The following is a 16,754-nucleotide window of genomic DNA, read 5'->3' on the forward strand; positions in this document are numbered from 1 at the left end:
CTAACTTTAGTGACAGCCCTTATTGTAGATCAATTAATAAAACAAAACAAAAACCACGCCAAGTAATTACAATTTAAAGTTGTAATTTTAATTTCATAAAAGCTAAAAAGAAGAAAACGCATGAAAAGATAAAGGAAAGTGAATGGCAAAAGCCGGAATACTGACGTGTTATTACCGGACAACACATACACTGAAGGAGCCGTGAAGGAATGAGTCATGTGACTTCATGCTTTTCTCGCGAGATCTTCCTGACTGCAGAAAACATGGCAGACGAACACGCGCGGAAGTGGGACCGCTGCCTTGCTGACACAGCGGTGAAAACAGGTTAATTTCTTTTTATACACGCAGTGTAATTGTTTGCTGCTCTTATTAAACACTTGGCTGTGTGTGAAACCTGGAGAATAAGGCGCACTACAGGTCAGAGCCGAGCGAGAAGTCATTTTAGCTGGACCTTAGTGTGACACTAAGGTCAAAGTTGTCTGCTGTACAGATGAAACTTAATATTTGTTAACTCTGTAGTATTATATCATAAAAAAGCAGACATAGCCACGAGGTGGAAGTTATTACCTGTGTTTGAGTGGGAAAGTGTGCGAAGTCACGCCCTAAAGCAGATTAATTTATCTGTTTTTGGACTCTCTTGATCTACCTGCCCTTTCTCCACTACTTGCAGCCTTAATCAGTATCTTACAGCGATTATAAGGACCGAATAATTTATTTTAGTTATAAAACCAAGCAATGTCTGCAGTTGCAGAAGGGATATACAAACTAATAAAAACTAATAAAAATGTTTTAAATGAAATTAAAACAACCTAAAACAATTCTGCGAACCTGGGAAATAACTAACTAAAAGAAAACAAAACAAAAACGAAGCGGCAATATCCTTATTTATATTACTTGTTAGTTTACTTAAACAAAACTTCTCACAGCTTTCCTGACGAGGCTTTGATGGATCAGTTTGAGACTCTGGGTGTCTACAACACTGTCAGTCAACAACTTACAGAAAGTGTATTTTTTTTATGTAATTCCTGCACTGATTTTCTGCTATACACTAATAATAATTTTTTTAAATTAAATTAAAAAAAATAACAGGAAAAATAATAAAAACAAAACTGACACAAGAATGCCTGCTCTGGAAACTGAGAGTAAACTTAAAGAAAAAACAAAAGGACATTTTTAAAAAAGAACCTGTTAAAATACCAAGTTTTTTTTATGGTCATTCTGTCAGATAACAACCAAATAACAATTTTGTTTGGTTTATTTGGTTTTGTAAATGCTAGTTAACAATCTATCAGTGTCTTTTTTTCACACCTTAAATATCTATTTATATGACAATAACATAGTTGTTTATCACAGTTAATCTAAGTACAGGTTTGTGACATCAGTGTCTGTATACAAACATTTAAAGTTGTAATCTGTAGGGAGCAGATAACATTTATTTTTTGTATATACGTTTGATATAAATCTTAATATGAACACCTCATTTCTTTGCCTCTGTGTTTTTTGCATGTACACCTGGTTTATTGCACTGCTGTTTTTTGTTGTTTTTTATTTTTCCGTTGTGGAGGTCAGGCTATATGGGCTCTGTTCTATTTATTTATTTTTTTATTTATTTTCTCCGCTGCTTTGCTAAGACTACTGTAATCTGCGCTTTACGTCAGGCTCGCTGAAAAGAAGAGGTGTAGTCAGGTGACCTTTGAACTAGTTTTACTGGTTTTTATTCATTTTTTGAACTTGAATCTTTATTCACACCAGGCATTCATTTGGCAGTTAAAGTTTACGCAAAAATCAAAAACAGATGTTTTAAGAATTTCATATTTGTAGTGTAAAGATGTTTGTAAAGATTTTTTTTTTCATTTTTCTTTTTTTGAACGAAGAAAAATGTTGGCATGCAGTTCAGAGTAAAAAGGGGGAAAAGTCTCATTTTTAGTTCACTGTTTTGCGAGCTAATTGTTAAAACAATTTTATGTAATTTTGTTTAATATTATTTATTTTAATTAGATAAATTTAGCCCATTATTAGCAGGAAGTGAAGCACTGAGAGAAGAGCGTGAATGAGCAAGTCTTTCTTCTACTTGTTGACTTAACAAAAGCTTCATTTTTCACCATTATCTCTTTGATATTTAATATCCATAAATGTCATGGCAAAATAACAATACACAGTATTGAACAGTTTGCAGCAGACAGGCTTAAATTGCCAGAACCATCAGTTATGCAACAACACAAGCAGGGATTTCTTTCACAGTGAGAGCATTATTGAAATTTATAGATGTTTTACTTTCTTCGCTGGGCTCTGGCCCTCAGTGAAAGTCACTGCTGGTGAACCACCAGTGAGTTACAGTGAGCACACCGCCATGGGGTCTTCTGTGGTATCCTGTTCAGTGTTGGTCCAGCACTAAAACACTTAGACTGGCAAAACATCTGTTCAAAGATACACCTAATGACGTCAGTCTTAGCACAATAAAATGTGTAATCTTGCTGGGAGGAAAACATCTGCATCGTGGCACTGCTTCGTGCTCAGTGGAGCAAATTGCCAGCTGTGCCAAGGTGTGTCTGGTAGCCAGAGAAACACTGCAGTACATGCTCTGCTCAGGGGGTTGTTAAAAAAATAGCTTAGCTGATCCTACATTTATATTCATTCAAGCTTATGTGTTTATCCTATCCTTGATGTGTTAAGAACTCCCAGGATTTTAATAAAGCGAGACATAATGCTATTTTTTTTCTCACAGCTTCAGAATATTTAGATAATCTGTTGCATGATTTAAAATAATGTTTGCTTCAAAATAAAAGTAGAGAGTGGGAACTGTGACTCAAAATGTAGCTAAAGATCACATTTTTCTTACAGCTGTGATGAAAACAAGTTGAATAAATCAAGCTCTTTTTATAAAGGGACTGAGTTTCATGTAGAGTGGTGTTAAGAAAAGAGCCGTCATCCTCTTCATAGTCAGGAAAAACGGTGTTTACCGGACATGAAGTATTTAATTTGAGGAACTTGTAAACAATGCTAATGAGAACAGCCATTAATAGTGAATATTCATGTCATTTCTAGAAACACTATCACATTGTTGGAACAAGAAGACTTATGTGTGCATGCAGCTATTTAAAAGTGATTCAGCATAAATACATTTTATAAATGCTTCATTTCAAACTAAACCCCTAAATATCCAACCGATGCTTATTTTGCCAGGGGTGCTTTTGTGTTCCCTACCACTACATTTTGCATACTTTAAAAAAAAAAAGTTTGTCTGTCTTCTGATCCATAAAGGTTGGTTAAAACTTTATATAATAGACTGCTCATGGTTGGTGCCTCAACACATGTCCGTGCACCCTCAGCTTTAGCTGTTAAAGACGCGAGTCCGCACCGTTGCAGTTTAAGAGGCGCTACTTTAGCCCCGTTCTCACTGATTGAGACGGGCTGTAACTGTGGTTGTTAAGATTTCAACTGTGCATTTCCAAGCTGCTGTTTTTCTGAACTCGTCTCCCAAAGAAGGTTTTATGTAATTATGGTACATCTAGATATGGCCACAATGACACAGATTCAACCATAAATGAGCCACAGCTTCACCTTTTTTAACCAGAAAGAGCAGATACAGCTGTGCTGACAACCAGCAGCTGTGCACTCTCCAAGATTGGTCTTTTTAGAAAGAGTGTTGAGTAAGAAAAGCGTCAAACTGTTCCTGCTTTCTGTTGTATTTACAGAGCACTTTACTATTATAACCGGACTGCTTGGGTCAGCGGGAATGCAAAAACTATTATATGCGTATAAAGTATTGTGCAGGACGGCAAAACTATTACAGAAAAAAATTCACTCAGCAATCCTTCAGGAGCTCTTGGGTATTTTTTCCCTCTAGGTGTCGACTTGTTTGTAGAGCCTTATTTTCATTGTTGCATCATCTGTAGTTTAAGGTCTTCGGTCGTCTGTCACACACTTCTAAGATTATTTGCATTTTTTCCATGAATCCATGAATCTGAATATGAACAAGACTTGCGAGTCCACAGTCTTGCTTGCTAACGCTGAGACAGTCTTTTGTCTGTCCTGGCTGTCTATCCAATAGTTGTTTTAAATATTCCAGTTGTAATCCGAGTGGTAGACTTTGCTAACACTGTCATGTGAACCAGATGAATGTGGGAATCTGTGTCTCACTTCTTGCTGCAGAATGCATCTCCTGTGCAAACAGATTTCCTCCCGACTTTGTTTACGCCGGGCTATTTGGAACTGCGCGTCTCATTTTGGGCGAGTTTGATTCAAAGACGTCTGCTTTCTGCGTTATGTTTAAATCGACTAATTCATGTTTGCACGTTTGTCTAGTGATGCCAGGCTGTGCTATCCCTAAACGCACCCCACCAGCCAGGCTGAAAGCTGGAAACACAAGTGGTCTGTCCAGAGTAGAGCTGCAGAATAAAAAGAAAATATTGTTACAATTTCACATTGTTATGACCTTGTCATGTTTGGCAGAGTAATTTCTTTAGTTAAAGCAGAGCAGATCCTCAACAGTGGCCTCTGTCCAAACACACTGAATCATCATTAGTTCTAAAAGGAAACTATGCACTCAAAATCATCTTAAAATTGCAGTGTTGCAATGCAACAATATTTGCCAGGGGTATACGACTCGAGTTGTAATTGAACTAAATTCAGTAAATCGGGGTAATTAAAAGTGACTTATTGATACCATTTGCAGAAAATACTTCAGCTAATGATTAAATGAATAGCAACCCAATTAACAGGCTCTGGACTTGATTTGCTGGCAAAGCACGTGGAGTATTTTCAGCCCTGTGGGTTGTGTATTTCATTCTTCTCCAGCACAAATGTTTTTGTTATAATCCACCCCTCCTTTGGAGATGTCAAGACAAAAGGAAAGATGCCAAAATGAGATGCTGATCTGCCCTCAGTTTCTGCCAGTGCTTTTACTGTATTACAGTCAGTGGAAAATCAAGAGGCTTCAAAATATGCTCTGGCTGGAGAGCAAAGGAAGACTGTGGCTGTAATAGACGGCAAATCTTAACTTCATCTAAATCTTTGCTTGAAATGGAAGCAGAAGGAATGATTTATTGTTGATGTGTGCTGATAAAGAGGATGAGCAAAGTCTTTTGTGGTCTTGTTTGACATTTGTAAGCTGTGTAATGGGGAACAGTCTTAGGGTTCTGGTTCAGCCGCACCGGTCATGCTGCATAGCTCTCTGAATCCAATTAGGAGTCGGAGGGGCCCAAATGGCTGTTTTTATGTGCTTTCTGTGCTGGCTGGCCTGCTGTTGGGTGTGGTGTGGCCTGCAGCGAGGTGAAGTTAAACGCACAAACACATTCCTCCTCAAGATCCCACTCTGGACTCAGGAGTTCGAGCAACTTTTGGCAATCTCTCTGCGCACCCACTGACCTCTCACCTCTCCTGCTCTCTGCGTTTCTCCTCTTTGGATTGGTTCCCCCTCTCCTAAACCCCTTTTACGCTTTGCTTTCTTTCTAAGTTGTTTTCTGTGTTTTCTTTTTTCTTTCCTCCCCTTTATTCCTGTCTTTTGCTCATTAGTTTAGTCTTGCTAAGTGGCGCTACCTTCCAACTTCTGCACCAAATATTCGCTCATTACAGCCGACCAGATTTTTAGCTGGCCAGTTTTCACGCTGGATGGGAGATGATCACATTACCTCAGTAATAAAGTCAAATCAATAGGAGGTAGTTTAATAAAACCACTAATAATTCTCTCTCTTTGCAGTAACGGGCCTCGGTGTTGGCATTGTGTTCTCGCTCATTGTCTTTAAACGTAAGTATTATTTCAGAAAACCCTCCTTTTCCTTTCTTTTCTTTTCTTAGTAAGCCATCCAACAGGGATTATTTTTCTCCGCTAGGTCGCGCGTGGCCTTTGTCATTTGGTTCAGGCTTGGGACTGGGCATGGGCTACAGCAACTGCCAGCATGACTTTAGGTCACCATATCTGATTCATGGTCGCATGGTTAAGGTAAGCGCACAGTGTAATTTTCATTGTTTATCAGAGGTCTGTGACACACGATCACATCATGCTGCATGACTCCTCTGTGTTCATTTTTCAGGACCAGTAATGAAGGACTGAAGATGACGAGGGCTTTCTCATCTGTTTATTGTAATGCTTGTTTTTTGGGGGGATTGAGTTTTTTGGGTTTTTTTTTGCTGCACTGGTATTAATCTGCAATGATGCCCACACTGTGTTTATAAAACATTAAATATATATTTAATAAAGTCATTGTGGGAAAAAGCTTTGTCTCCTCGGTTTTTCTGTGCGAATGTTCGAGAAGAATGAAGTGTGGTTTGGGGGTGGGAGGTAATTTTGTGTGTTAATGAGCTGGGAGACTCGAGCTCCTGCTGTTTTGGAATGAGGGCCAGGTTCAGCATCTGCAGCCCTCTCGGAGAGTGGGAGGATGAAAAGTTGTGCAGAATGGTGAAATAAAGGGGATCAACTGTTAGATGAACAAACCCGAGCACTGACAGGAGAAAAATCGGAAAGAAGCTATGTTTGCATTCACATATCAGCCGCTAGTTTATGTCATGGATGCCTATATCTCTTTCTGATATCGAGAAGAAAGAAACCCAGTCTGGTTTTTATTCATAGTAGACCAAACAGGCTGCGGCCTGCTGTGGAGCCCTGTTTTGGGTTGCTTGCTATGACTGTGACAGTTTTCATCAGAGATTAGGAGAAAACATACTGGGAGGAATCTCTTCTATCCTGTGTATTCATTGGCTGCATGTCTGCTTGGCGAGATTGTTGTGAGTGTGATTGATCACTAATGTGTGGTTTTGCGGGCTGCTGGGAGAGAAGAGAAATTGTTTGTGTGAGCGTGTGCACATGCACACGTTTATCCAGCCCCCTGGTGAAGCAGAATCTGAGGAATGCAGAGAAATGCCATTTCTAGACTGGAGCTTATTACTAACAGGTGAGTTCTGCACTTTGCACGTCTGAACACAACACATGCCGTACACTTTCACATCAAAGAAAATACTGCTGCATGCACTCTCTATTACACACGCTCATATTTTCCCTCTTCATCACAGTAACGGTTTTCCCGGCACATACATTCCTGCACACAATGGAATCATATTCATTCCCCAAGCGTTCAAAGGCCTGTTTCTTCAGAGCTGGTGTGCTGCAATGCATCAGGCACAGAGTAAGCCTGTCAGAAATTAAGCCGTGTTACTCATCCCCTGTCCATTAAAATATTTGTTTGTAAGTGAAGCATGAAACCGATAGGGGGGCTGATGAACGCATGCCAAGCTGAACACCTGTGAGCAAAGGTGCAGTGGTCGGTAGAAGTGCAGGAACAGGATGCCAGTGCGTGTGTGGGAACTGGAGGGGGAGGTGAGTGGTGACCCAGCTGAGGTGTAATAAAGCAGCCAAAACCCAAAGGCTATACGTGTCTCAACGTTCTCCATGATGAACCATAATTACAAGACCAGTAACACTACCTAATACCAACTACTCATCTAATGGCTAAAATTGTCAATGCTTGCAAATTTCTGCCACAAAGTACAAGACCAGATCCAGATGTGCCATGCATGTGCTCGGGCCAGACTCCAGCTTGGAGTTGCCGTCGAAAATGTTAGCATGATGTTACCAGAGGTGATAAGGTAAAGAGGAGTGAAGTACACATTTAGTTTACGTTTTCCTTTTAGCAGATTTTATACATAAAACAAGACTAATGGACCTATTTCCATGTAGTTACCACAGCTTGGCTCAGTTACTTAAGTAAAAGTAGTAACACTAAACCCCAGGACACTCTATTATTAGTAAATTAGAGAGGAAAAAGATCGTCCCATAAGTGCTATGCTGTGTTAATTTATTCATTTCACTAAAACATTTGTACATTAATTTATGTCTTGTTATGACAGATTGTAAATTGAATTTAATTGAAGTATGCGTTCAAAATATTACTTTTAAAGGTATAACTCATAAATTTTTAACCTTATAATGTTATGACGGCAGCAATCAATAATAAAGTAAAAGCGTACACGCATCTTAAATTGCACTTCTTACTCATTAGTTAAACCTGTATAATTCTTAATAACGATCATCTGGCACAGTTTTATTCACATGCATGGCTGCTTAATTAGTTACACGTGTTAAACTGCCTATTAACCCAAATATTAAGCGTGAAGTTCAAACATCGTCGAGCATCAGAACAGAGAAGAAGGATGGAATTGTTGCCAGACATTCTGGTCTGAATATTTCAGAAACTGCTGATCTGCTGGGATTTTCTCACACAGCCATCTGATGATGGTTTGAACAGAGGAAATATCCGTTCAGCATCAGCTGTCTGAGTAAAAATGCCTCGATTATATCAAAGGAGAATGACCAGACTGCTTCAAACTGATATGAAAGCATACTGTTGCTTACTCAAACAATCAACTCAGCTAAGGTATACAGAAGAGCTGCTACAGCAGCAGAAGACCACACCAGAGGACACATCTGTTAGCTAAGAACAGAAAATTTAGGCTACAGTTCTCACAGGTGTCACCACAACTGGGAAACAGAAAATTTGCAGATCAACATCTCTGGATTTCTCCTGCGACAACCAGATGGTAGGATCAGATGTGGTAATAATAAACAACATGAATGCATGGATTCAAACTTGCTTGTATCAGTGGTTCGGGTTGGTGGTATAGTGGTGTAAGCATGTGGAGGAGATTTTCCCGGCACACTTTGGGCTGCCTCAGCACCAAACTGAACATCCTTTAAACACCACAGCCTACCTGAGTATAGTTTCTGACCACATCCAACCCTTTATGACCACAAAGTATCCATCTTCTAGTGGCTGCTTAATTTCAGCAGGATAACATACTGTCACCATCACACCTCAAACACCTTGCACCTTTGGGAGTGTTTGTATTGAGAGATTCATATGATGGATGTGCAGCAACTGTGTGATGCTGTTAATATGGACCAAAATCTCTGAGGATTTTTTCTGGCACTTTTTTCCGTTTATGCCAGAAAGAATTAAGGCATTTCTGTGGCAAAAGGGTAAATCTAATAAAGTGTCCAGTGATTGTATTTCAACACTGTGTGTGTGCATGTTGTATATTTTCACAACGGATTCCCCACTGAATGTATATATTTTGGTTCCTGTCAGTGGTTTAGACCAAGAGAAGACACTGACATCTATCAGTATCTCACTTTGGGTATGGACTACACCAAAGGCCGAACTCCAAGCTTGTCCCCTTATGTTTCCGTTTTAAATTAGTTTTGAACGGAGTCCAATCACAAGTCAGGAGAACCGGAGAGCATAATGCATTTCAGCAACTGCTCATGAGTCTGTCAGTGGTTTCACTCCAAAGTGGAGCCTGAAATAAATCAAACCCTCTGAGCTTCTGGTTAGTAACCAGCTATTGTCATTTCATCATCCCGAAGTTTTTTTTTAGTGGTTTAGGGGGAATAAAGGCGAACACAGCAGGGGCTTCACATCTGTTTACCAGTTATATTTCATCAGACATTGTGTTGTTAATGTTTCAATTTTCCAAACATATGTTATCAAAGCAATGCCAGATGTGTGTGCGTGACTTGAAATATGCCCTGTATGTGTAATATTCACATAATTGCATGTGTGTCTAGTTAACACGATCACTCCTGCTTAGGGAAACATTTGAAAGCGTTCCAGCACTTCCCCTCCCTCCCTGCTTTCTCTCGTCCAGAAACGGCACAGCAGGACCCCTGTCTGAGGGCTCAGCCGCGCCTAAACCCAGCCTGAGAGTTTTACAACAAAAGACAACAAGTTGGAGAGTGTTTTTCTGCGCAGTTACACGGGAATTCAACCCGGGACGGGAGGAGAACAAAGGGGAGGGACGGTCTGAGCTGATGGACTCGGAGATGAGATAGCGCTCATACCCTGCCCCAGCTCCCCATCCATCTTCTTCTTCTTCCTCTCGGTTGATCGGACGGTTGCTTGTCTTACCGGATGATGTGACAGTTTTATGACAATCTGGGCAGGGATTTTCACCACGTGATCATACTGTTTAGTTACCAGCCCACGGTGATATCCGACAACCCGGGTTTAGGTGAGGGGGGCTCGGCTCAGCGGGACCGTGGCGAAGCGCTCAATTCCCCGGCTTTCGTGAGCAGTGGTAAGTGCCTCAACTGACCTCCCGGCGCTGTTGAAGAGAAGGTACTTGATTACTTTAGAAAGTAACCCCATGATATAACCGCTATACATCCAAGTGACGCTTTGAGGTCGTCTCACCTTCTTAAATGAGCTGAATTAACTCTGTGAGTAAAAAAATAACCACGAAAAAACCCATTTACATAACTGTACAGATACAGAGGCTGATGTGTGATCATTTTGTATGTTTTGGTTTATTTTAAAGGATGTTTAAAATTTTGGGAGGCTAAATTTAAATGTAACGCATGAATGCTAAGTTAATTCAAATTCAGATTTAATGGTCTCAACTATTTGGGAAAACAGATTTTAGCTGTATCACATGTCTTATAATTGTATATGAAACACTGATGTATTATTGTAACGCTTTCCAGACTTTCGGCTGAAACCTCGCTCTCTTCTTTTTTAAGCTAAAACCCAGAGTCTGGAGTCCGTCAAAGCAGGACATTATAAACATGTATATTTATTTTATTAAAAACATTTCGTCGGTCTCACAGCCCACCACAGCAGCCTCTTGTAGGCTCTCTGTCTCCAGAATTGATCCTTTAGAGTCGCAGACATATTGAAGTGCTAAAAAGCCTGTAAAACAGTGGATGTGGGTGACCACATCCAGACACTTTTAATATGCACCAGGAGAAAACGATTTTGTAGCTTGTAAATGACGTTAATGGCTGAGGCATTTTTAAAGAAGAGAGCGAAACAGAGGAGAGCTTTGCCTCCCACTCCCATTGTATCCCCTCTATTCTCTGACACTATAAACCCATTTTAACGTCCTCACTGCACACGTTCAACAAGTTTTTATCCAATCAAATGCACCAAACCCGGTAAGAAGAAGCAATCTGACTGATGCACAAGGACGTGTGGGTTGTAAGATGCTATAGGCACCAGGAAGTTGTCAATCCACATGAGCAGGGACATGCAAAGTTCAGATTTCACACCGACTGAAAACTGGCGCTATGTGACCTGCAGGCAACAGATGGCGTGACGAGACTTTGCCTTTCACAGAGTTAACAGAGCGGCGGCGTGTTGTGGTTTTCTGCTCCTTTAGGTGCAGTCATGTGGGAGAGGATTCAGATTTGCTGCGCACTGTTTGCACTGTATTCAGCGGCACCGCCTGCACACATCAACCGCCTGGCGCTGTTCCCTGACAAGAGCGCCTGGTGCGAAGCCAAGAACATCACACAGATAGTCGGGCACACGGGATGTCAGCCTCGCTCTATTCAAAACAGGTCAGGATGAAGGCCCTCTCTGTCCGATTATCTCTCAGTGCAGCTGAAAACAAATAAAGGAGAAATGCCTTGATATCATTAGGTTACGCTATCAAGAGTCATGCCTCATTCAGTTTGTAGGGCACATTATTTAATCGGCAATCACTAAATATGTCTTTGTTCTTAGCCAAAAAGTTTCTTTAAAAAGACTGTGGTGCTCAAACGAGCTCCAGCAGAGTGCGCGTCTGCTAAAAGCCAAATAAAAAGTTTGTCTCAGTCCATATTTATTAAATCTGTGTGCATGACTAGACGGCTGCATTCAGAGAGGAAGCTAATGACAAGATGTTCTTTGGAAGAGGTAGTCATGCACAAGCCTGGAGTTGTTCATATTTTTTTAACGGAACTAAAACCAAAATTATGTGTGCAAAACCTTTAGGTAATTGACTTTTTTAAAAAAGCAAACTACAAAGAGCAAAACAGCTAGCGTGATAGTAGAAAACACGTTTATCTATGCAAAAGATCCCTGATCTGAGGTCGGGAGGACAGACCCAGAGTCATGGGGTTAAAAGCTTGCGCCCACATAAATGACGTCACATCTGTGTCAAATCCAGCGTGGATCAATCCGCTGCGGCGACCCCTGGGAAATAAGGGAGCAGCCAAAACATCCTCTTACTACAGTTATTTTGTGTAGTTGCAAAACTAAATAAAATGGAACCAGAGATAACTCAGGACGTGTGTACACTCTGAGTCATCTTCACAAAGAGTTGTGTTTGTGTGCTGAACGTGTAAATGTTGCCCCTGACAAACAGCGTCCATAGTTTCACATTTAAAAATACGAAACCCACCTCTGAAAGTAGCTCAAGTTTAGTAAAACTAAACTAAACTAAACTAAACACACAGTCTGGAAACTAACTGAAACTAAACAAGCAAAAACTTTAAACATATAGAAATAAATAGAGCCTGACCGATACCGATATCCAGAATATCAGCCGATATTTTTCTCCTTCCAGACACACGGATATGCCTAACATTTGTCACATGTAGTTATTTGCTCTTCCCGATTCTGCTCTGATCAGCTGATTGTTGTTTGTGGCATTTCAAACATGTTGCCAACAGGGAAGTTGCAGAGTGCCCTCTGGTAGACAAGCAATGCCGACATTCTGTATTTTTATAAACGCAAATATCGATAGATGCGCAAATGGCTAATCTCAGTCTATAATGCTGTCTCATTGATAAATAGTACCAGCCCTGGAAATAAAAACTAACTAAATAAAGAAACAACAAAATTGCAATAACTGTGACGCAGGACCTTTGGTTCTTGCCTAAAACATAAATCTAACAAATGTAACTGACCACCACACAGTGTTTATGCCACAGCCCAAAATTAACAGTATTGTTAATCACTCAAAAGCGATTTTTTTATGTTTCTGTAATGTTTATTCACCAGCATGCAGAGGCATGTTAATAAAAATGACATTTTTAATGCTGAAATATAATTATAGTTGTTATACATAAACTTTTTAAAATTAAGATTAAGATGTCAAACTACAGTTATTTACTTGTAATCTGTAAACTCTGTTGCTAACCTCGCCCTCACCCCCTGTCAGCACCGGCAGGGGTTTATATAACCATAGAGAAAACAACAGCGTGAATAATAAAACAAGCATAAAAACAACAACAACAACAAAACAGCATCCCTCGTGGCAAAGTAAATGTGTTTGGCACAACAAAGGATCCAGACCATAAATGTGTTATCTAAAACAGCTGGATAGGGCAGGTTTTAAAAAAGAAAGATGTTTTTGACAGATTTCAGGTGAAGTCATTAAATAATATTATATATATATATATATATATATATATATATATATATATATATATATATATATATATATATATATATATATATATATATATATATATATATATATATATATATATATATATATAAATAAAATCCCAAAAGTTCCTGAAGCAATTGTCAGACAAACAGGAGTACACAGTGTTTTTATTGTGAACTATTTACTGTACTTTTCTGTACAAAAGATTTTCTGAGGCCAGGCGACAGCTAACTGTTCTTTATACCTTCAGGCTGCATGACTGAGAAAGCTGGTCAAAGATACATTGTTATTCCTATAAAGCTCTCTCAGTAAAACTTGATATGCATTCCTTCCTGTATTTGTTTGAACAGTATTGTAGAAAAACACGTTTTCCCATCACCTTTATCCTGGCTTTCACTTGAAATCACAACTTGGCTGGTAATTCCCATTTACGCATTACACGTCTCTGTGATTTGCCTCAAGGCTACCAGGCATCCTCAGACTTGGTAAATCAGTTCACATTTCAGGCTCTTTTTTTGGTGAAATTATTACTTCTTACTCTTGCTCGGCATGAACGCTGCATCTGTGTAGTTGAATGAGAAATAATAAACCCTCTCCTCTTTCTTGCAGAGCTTGTCTGGGTCAGTGTTTCAGTTACAGCGTCCCCAACACATTTCCACAGTCAACCGAGTCTCTGGTCCACTGTGACTCCTGCATGCCTGCCCAGACACAGTGGGAAGTGGTAAGAGTTATTGGACATTAGTCATTTAGCAACCCCACACCAACAGTGAAAGCACGCTGTCCTCACCAGCAAAGCAAAAAAGCAGAAGATCTCGAAAAGGAGATCAGAATAGATCATAGTTACTTTTGTCTGACGTGAACCTTTAGCCTGTGTTTTAGATTATTTTAAGGTTCTTTGTCCCTTGTAACCAGAAGGAATCCACTCTTAGAAAAACAAAGGCTTTGTGGTGAGATGTATGTAGTTTGGAAGGCTGCCAGGTAGGCTCGGTGGATGGGACCGCAGGTGAGGTCACCTCATGTTTCAGTGGAAAGATATTGTACCTTGGAGAAGACAGTCATTACCAGATAGTTTAATTAATTTCTGCACGTTTTTTTGTTTCACAAGACAAGACGGGGGAAAAAGTGCCTTCACGCTCACACCTTACAGTTAATTATCTGAAAATGGACGTCTGCGCCTGCGGTTGTGATTGTTGTTTCAGGACTTTAAACAGAATTCAGTTTGAGGCAAAACAAAGTCAGCTCTCATGAAAGTGGATACTGCTCCCCGCTGCTTTGGCTCTTGATAAAATTGCTGAATGATCATTTTCATTGGATAATAGAAACAGTGAGGGGGAAGTTGCGTGAGGTCTGGAGAACTGGCTGAGCTTGTGTAACTCTTGGGTTTACGGAGGGGGGTTGTGTATTTTTCTGTTTATTTGATTTTCCGGCTTTTCCCAGTATTTCTTTATTCCATCGAGTGTCATAAACTTTGTATGAAAACACAGATCCAGCAAAACAAAAACAAAACTATGAACCAAGAGTCTGGTTAGTGGGACCAAAGACACATTAACGCATTCACAGGAGTCCATCTTATAATAAGCATGTTAAATAGGAGGTGATGGAGGGAAAACTATAAGAAAATACTCTTGTTTAAACATAAAATATATTATCACACCTTGAGATTATTCAAAATAACAGCTTAACTTAAATACTATACAAATCAATGCAAGGAAACAATAAATATTTCATCTTTCTGCTGAGTTACTTTCAATTCTCAACTCACTCTTTACGCATGCATGTGTGCAACTTTGTGTTGGCACAGGTGACGCTGGATTGTCCGGGCAGCGAAGACTCTCCCCGGGTGGATAAGCTGGTGGAGAGGATCTTCCGCTGCAGCTGTCAGTCGTGCAGTAAGGAAGGTGTCCAGGAGGGGGCGGTGATGCAGCTGTATCCAGCAGACAACAGCCTGGATCCTGTCCCGTCTTTATCAGACAGCGGGGTTCAGTCTGACCCCCTGCCCCACACAGACACGCACTCCTACAAGCATGCTCAACTACACACAGACCATCACTCACTACCACACACATCAGACGGGGGGTAGGTCTGTAATCTTGTCGCTCACTCCAGGGGACTTTACCGCCCTCCCCACTCTCCCCCGACACTGCATCCTCTGTACCAAGCTGTAGTATTTTAAAGGCACTTTGAAGATATGACTTCACTTTGTGTTAAAGCGTTTCTCTAAAGGCACACACACACACACACACACACACACACACACACACACACACACACACACACACACACACACACACACACACACTCACAGAGTCATGTTATCAGACGGTGTGTATGAACTCGTCCAAACACAAAAGCCTGTGCACTCTTTTGTTTGTTGATTAGCACATTCATGTGTGTGTTTGTGCATCCAAACATGACTATAGTCTGTTAATAAGCTGCAGTCTTTTAATCTGCTTCAAATGCATTAAAGTCAGTTGAGATAACTCTCTTTAGTTGTCGTGTTTATCTGAAAGCTTTCCTGCTGCTCTGTCACTTTTGTTTTTTATTTTTTCAATGTCACAAGAAATAAAACTGAAAGCGCTTTGTTTGTGTTGGCTCAAAGACCCACTTTCAGCTTCCTGTCAGGGACTACAAAGATGAAGCTGTGACTCTATTATGTGGTTGTTGTGTGACTCTTGGCCATGGCCACATGGTCTTGTTTTATTGTGACCAACAAAAATGTAGCCATGTCAGACTTTTAATCGATGCTGGTGCCACTTACTGGAGCGAAGAAGAGCTGCAGGATGAGACCCTCCTGCTTGTTGGCCTAAATCTGATCTCAGTGCCACAGAGGAACTTTTCCCTGCACATTTACTCAATTATCTACTTTATTTATGGTGCTGCATTTAAGGGATGTGGTCATGTTTTTCCAGTCATCTTTAAAAAAAATTCTGATATGTCAGTTTTACGTTTATGGAGTTTTCATTGAAGTTATTTGGCAATGAAAGATAATTTTTGAGGGTTCTTTATTCAATACCACTTTATAATTCTGATCCACTACATTTATTTCAGAATTTTAGTTTCTAAAAAAAATACGATTTTGTATTCAGAACAGATCAAAAACTTCAGATTAGTTGTTAAATATAGTTGTGCTCCGACGTTTATATACACTCATCATGGGCGTTAATGTCATGGTAATTCTGGGCATTCTTTGAACTGCTGTTTCTCCAGGGTGGAACGATTGTGCAGCACACATCCTTCGTGACTTAAAAAAAAGAACTGGGGGCACAAGTTTTAATTTTCTATAATCTGCACAGGGTCAAAAGTATACATGCATCCCCACTAATATTTGGTTTTTAGTTGGGACACATTTGATAGCCATTAACAAGAATCGGCAGACTTCATTTAAACTCACTGGTTTCTGAAGATCTAAGAATTAGATTTGTAGCTTTACAAAAGTTGGGAAGGTCTCTTTATGGTCAGACTATAGTTGAGCTATTTATACAGATAGATATGATGGGAGGAATAAAGATGAGGCATTCAAACGTAATAACACTGTACCAGCTATCAAGCATGGTGGTGGTAGCATCATGCTCTGGGGCTGTTTTGGTGCCAGTGATATTGGTACATTG

General features: G+C 40.0%; 2 protein-coding genes across 2 annotated transcripts; both read left to right on the forward strand.

Moving 5' to 3' along the window:
* Nucleotides 1-209: 209 nt before the first annotated feature.
* Nucleotides 210-6,214, forward strand: LOC146669947 (MICOS complex subunit Mic10-like). Its single transcript, XM_085406606.1, has 4 exons — nt 210-324; nt 5,699-5,746; nt 5,832-5,941; nt 6,033-6,214. The coding sequence occupies exons 1-4, from the start codon at nt 210-212 to the stop codon at nt 6,039-6,041; spliced, it is 282 nt and encodes a 93-aa protein (XP_085262732.1). The 3' UTR covers nt 6,042-6,214.
* A 3,447-nt stretch (nt 6,215-9,661) lies between these two features.
* Nucleotides 9,662-15,710, forward strand: nbl1 (NBL1, DAN family BMP antagonist). Its single transcript, XM_085407940.1, has 4 exons — nt 9,662-10,068; nt 11,149-11,329; nt 13,756-13,867; nt 14,948-15,710. The coding sequence occupies exons 2-4, from the start codon at nt 11,157-11,159 to the stop codon at nt 15,224-15,226; spliced, it is 564 nt and encodes a 187-aa protein (XP_085264066.1). The 5' UTR covers nt 9,662-10,068; nt 11,149-11,156; the 3' UTR covers nt 15,227-15,710.
* The last annotated feature ends 1,044 nt before the right edge of the window (nt 15,711-16,754 follow it).

The sequence above is a fragment of the Rhamphochromis longiceps genome, linkage group LG5, assembly GCF_057381845.1.
Source record: "Rhamphochromis longiceps isolate RC_006_pf linkage group LG5, R_longiceps_female_GT1.1, whole genome shotgun sequence".
Taxonomy (NCBI): domain Eukaryota; kingdom Metazoa; phylum Chordata; class Actinopteri; order Cichliformes; family Cichlidae; genus Rhamphochromis; species Rhamphochromis longiceps.

What these genes read in the sequence shown, in the direction of transcription:
- LOC146669947 (XM_085406606.1), top strand. Translation starts at nt 210, where the DNA reads ATGAGTCATGTGACTTCATGCTTTTCTCGCGAGATCTTCCTGACTGCA. An exon ending in TGACACAGCGGTGAAAACAG is followed by an intron (nt 325 to 5,698) that starts GTTAATTTCTTT and finishes CTCTCTTTGCAG; the next exon opens with TAACGGGCCTCGGTGTTGGC. An exon ending in CTCGCTCATTGTCTTTAAAC is followed by an intron (nt 5,747 to 5,831) that starts GTAAGTATTATT and finishes TTTCTCCGCTAG; the next exon opens with GTCGCGCGTGGCCTTTGTCA.
- nbl1 (XM_085407940.1), top strand. Translation starts at nt 11,157, where the DNA reads ATGTGGGAGAGGATTCAGATTTGCTGCGCACTGTTTGCACTGTATTCA. An exon ending in CCTCGCTCTATTCAAAACAG is followed by an intron (nt 11,330 to 13,755) that starts GTCAGGATGAAG and finishes TCTTTCTTGCAG; the next exon opens with AGCTTGTCTGGGTCAGTGTT. An exon ending in CCCAGACACAGTGGGAAGTG is followed by an intron (nt 13,868 to 14,947) that starts GTAAGAGTTATT and finishes GTGTTGGCACAG; the next exon opens with GTGACGCTGGATTGTCCGGG.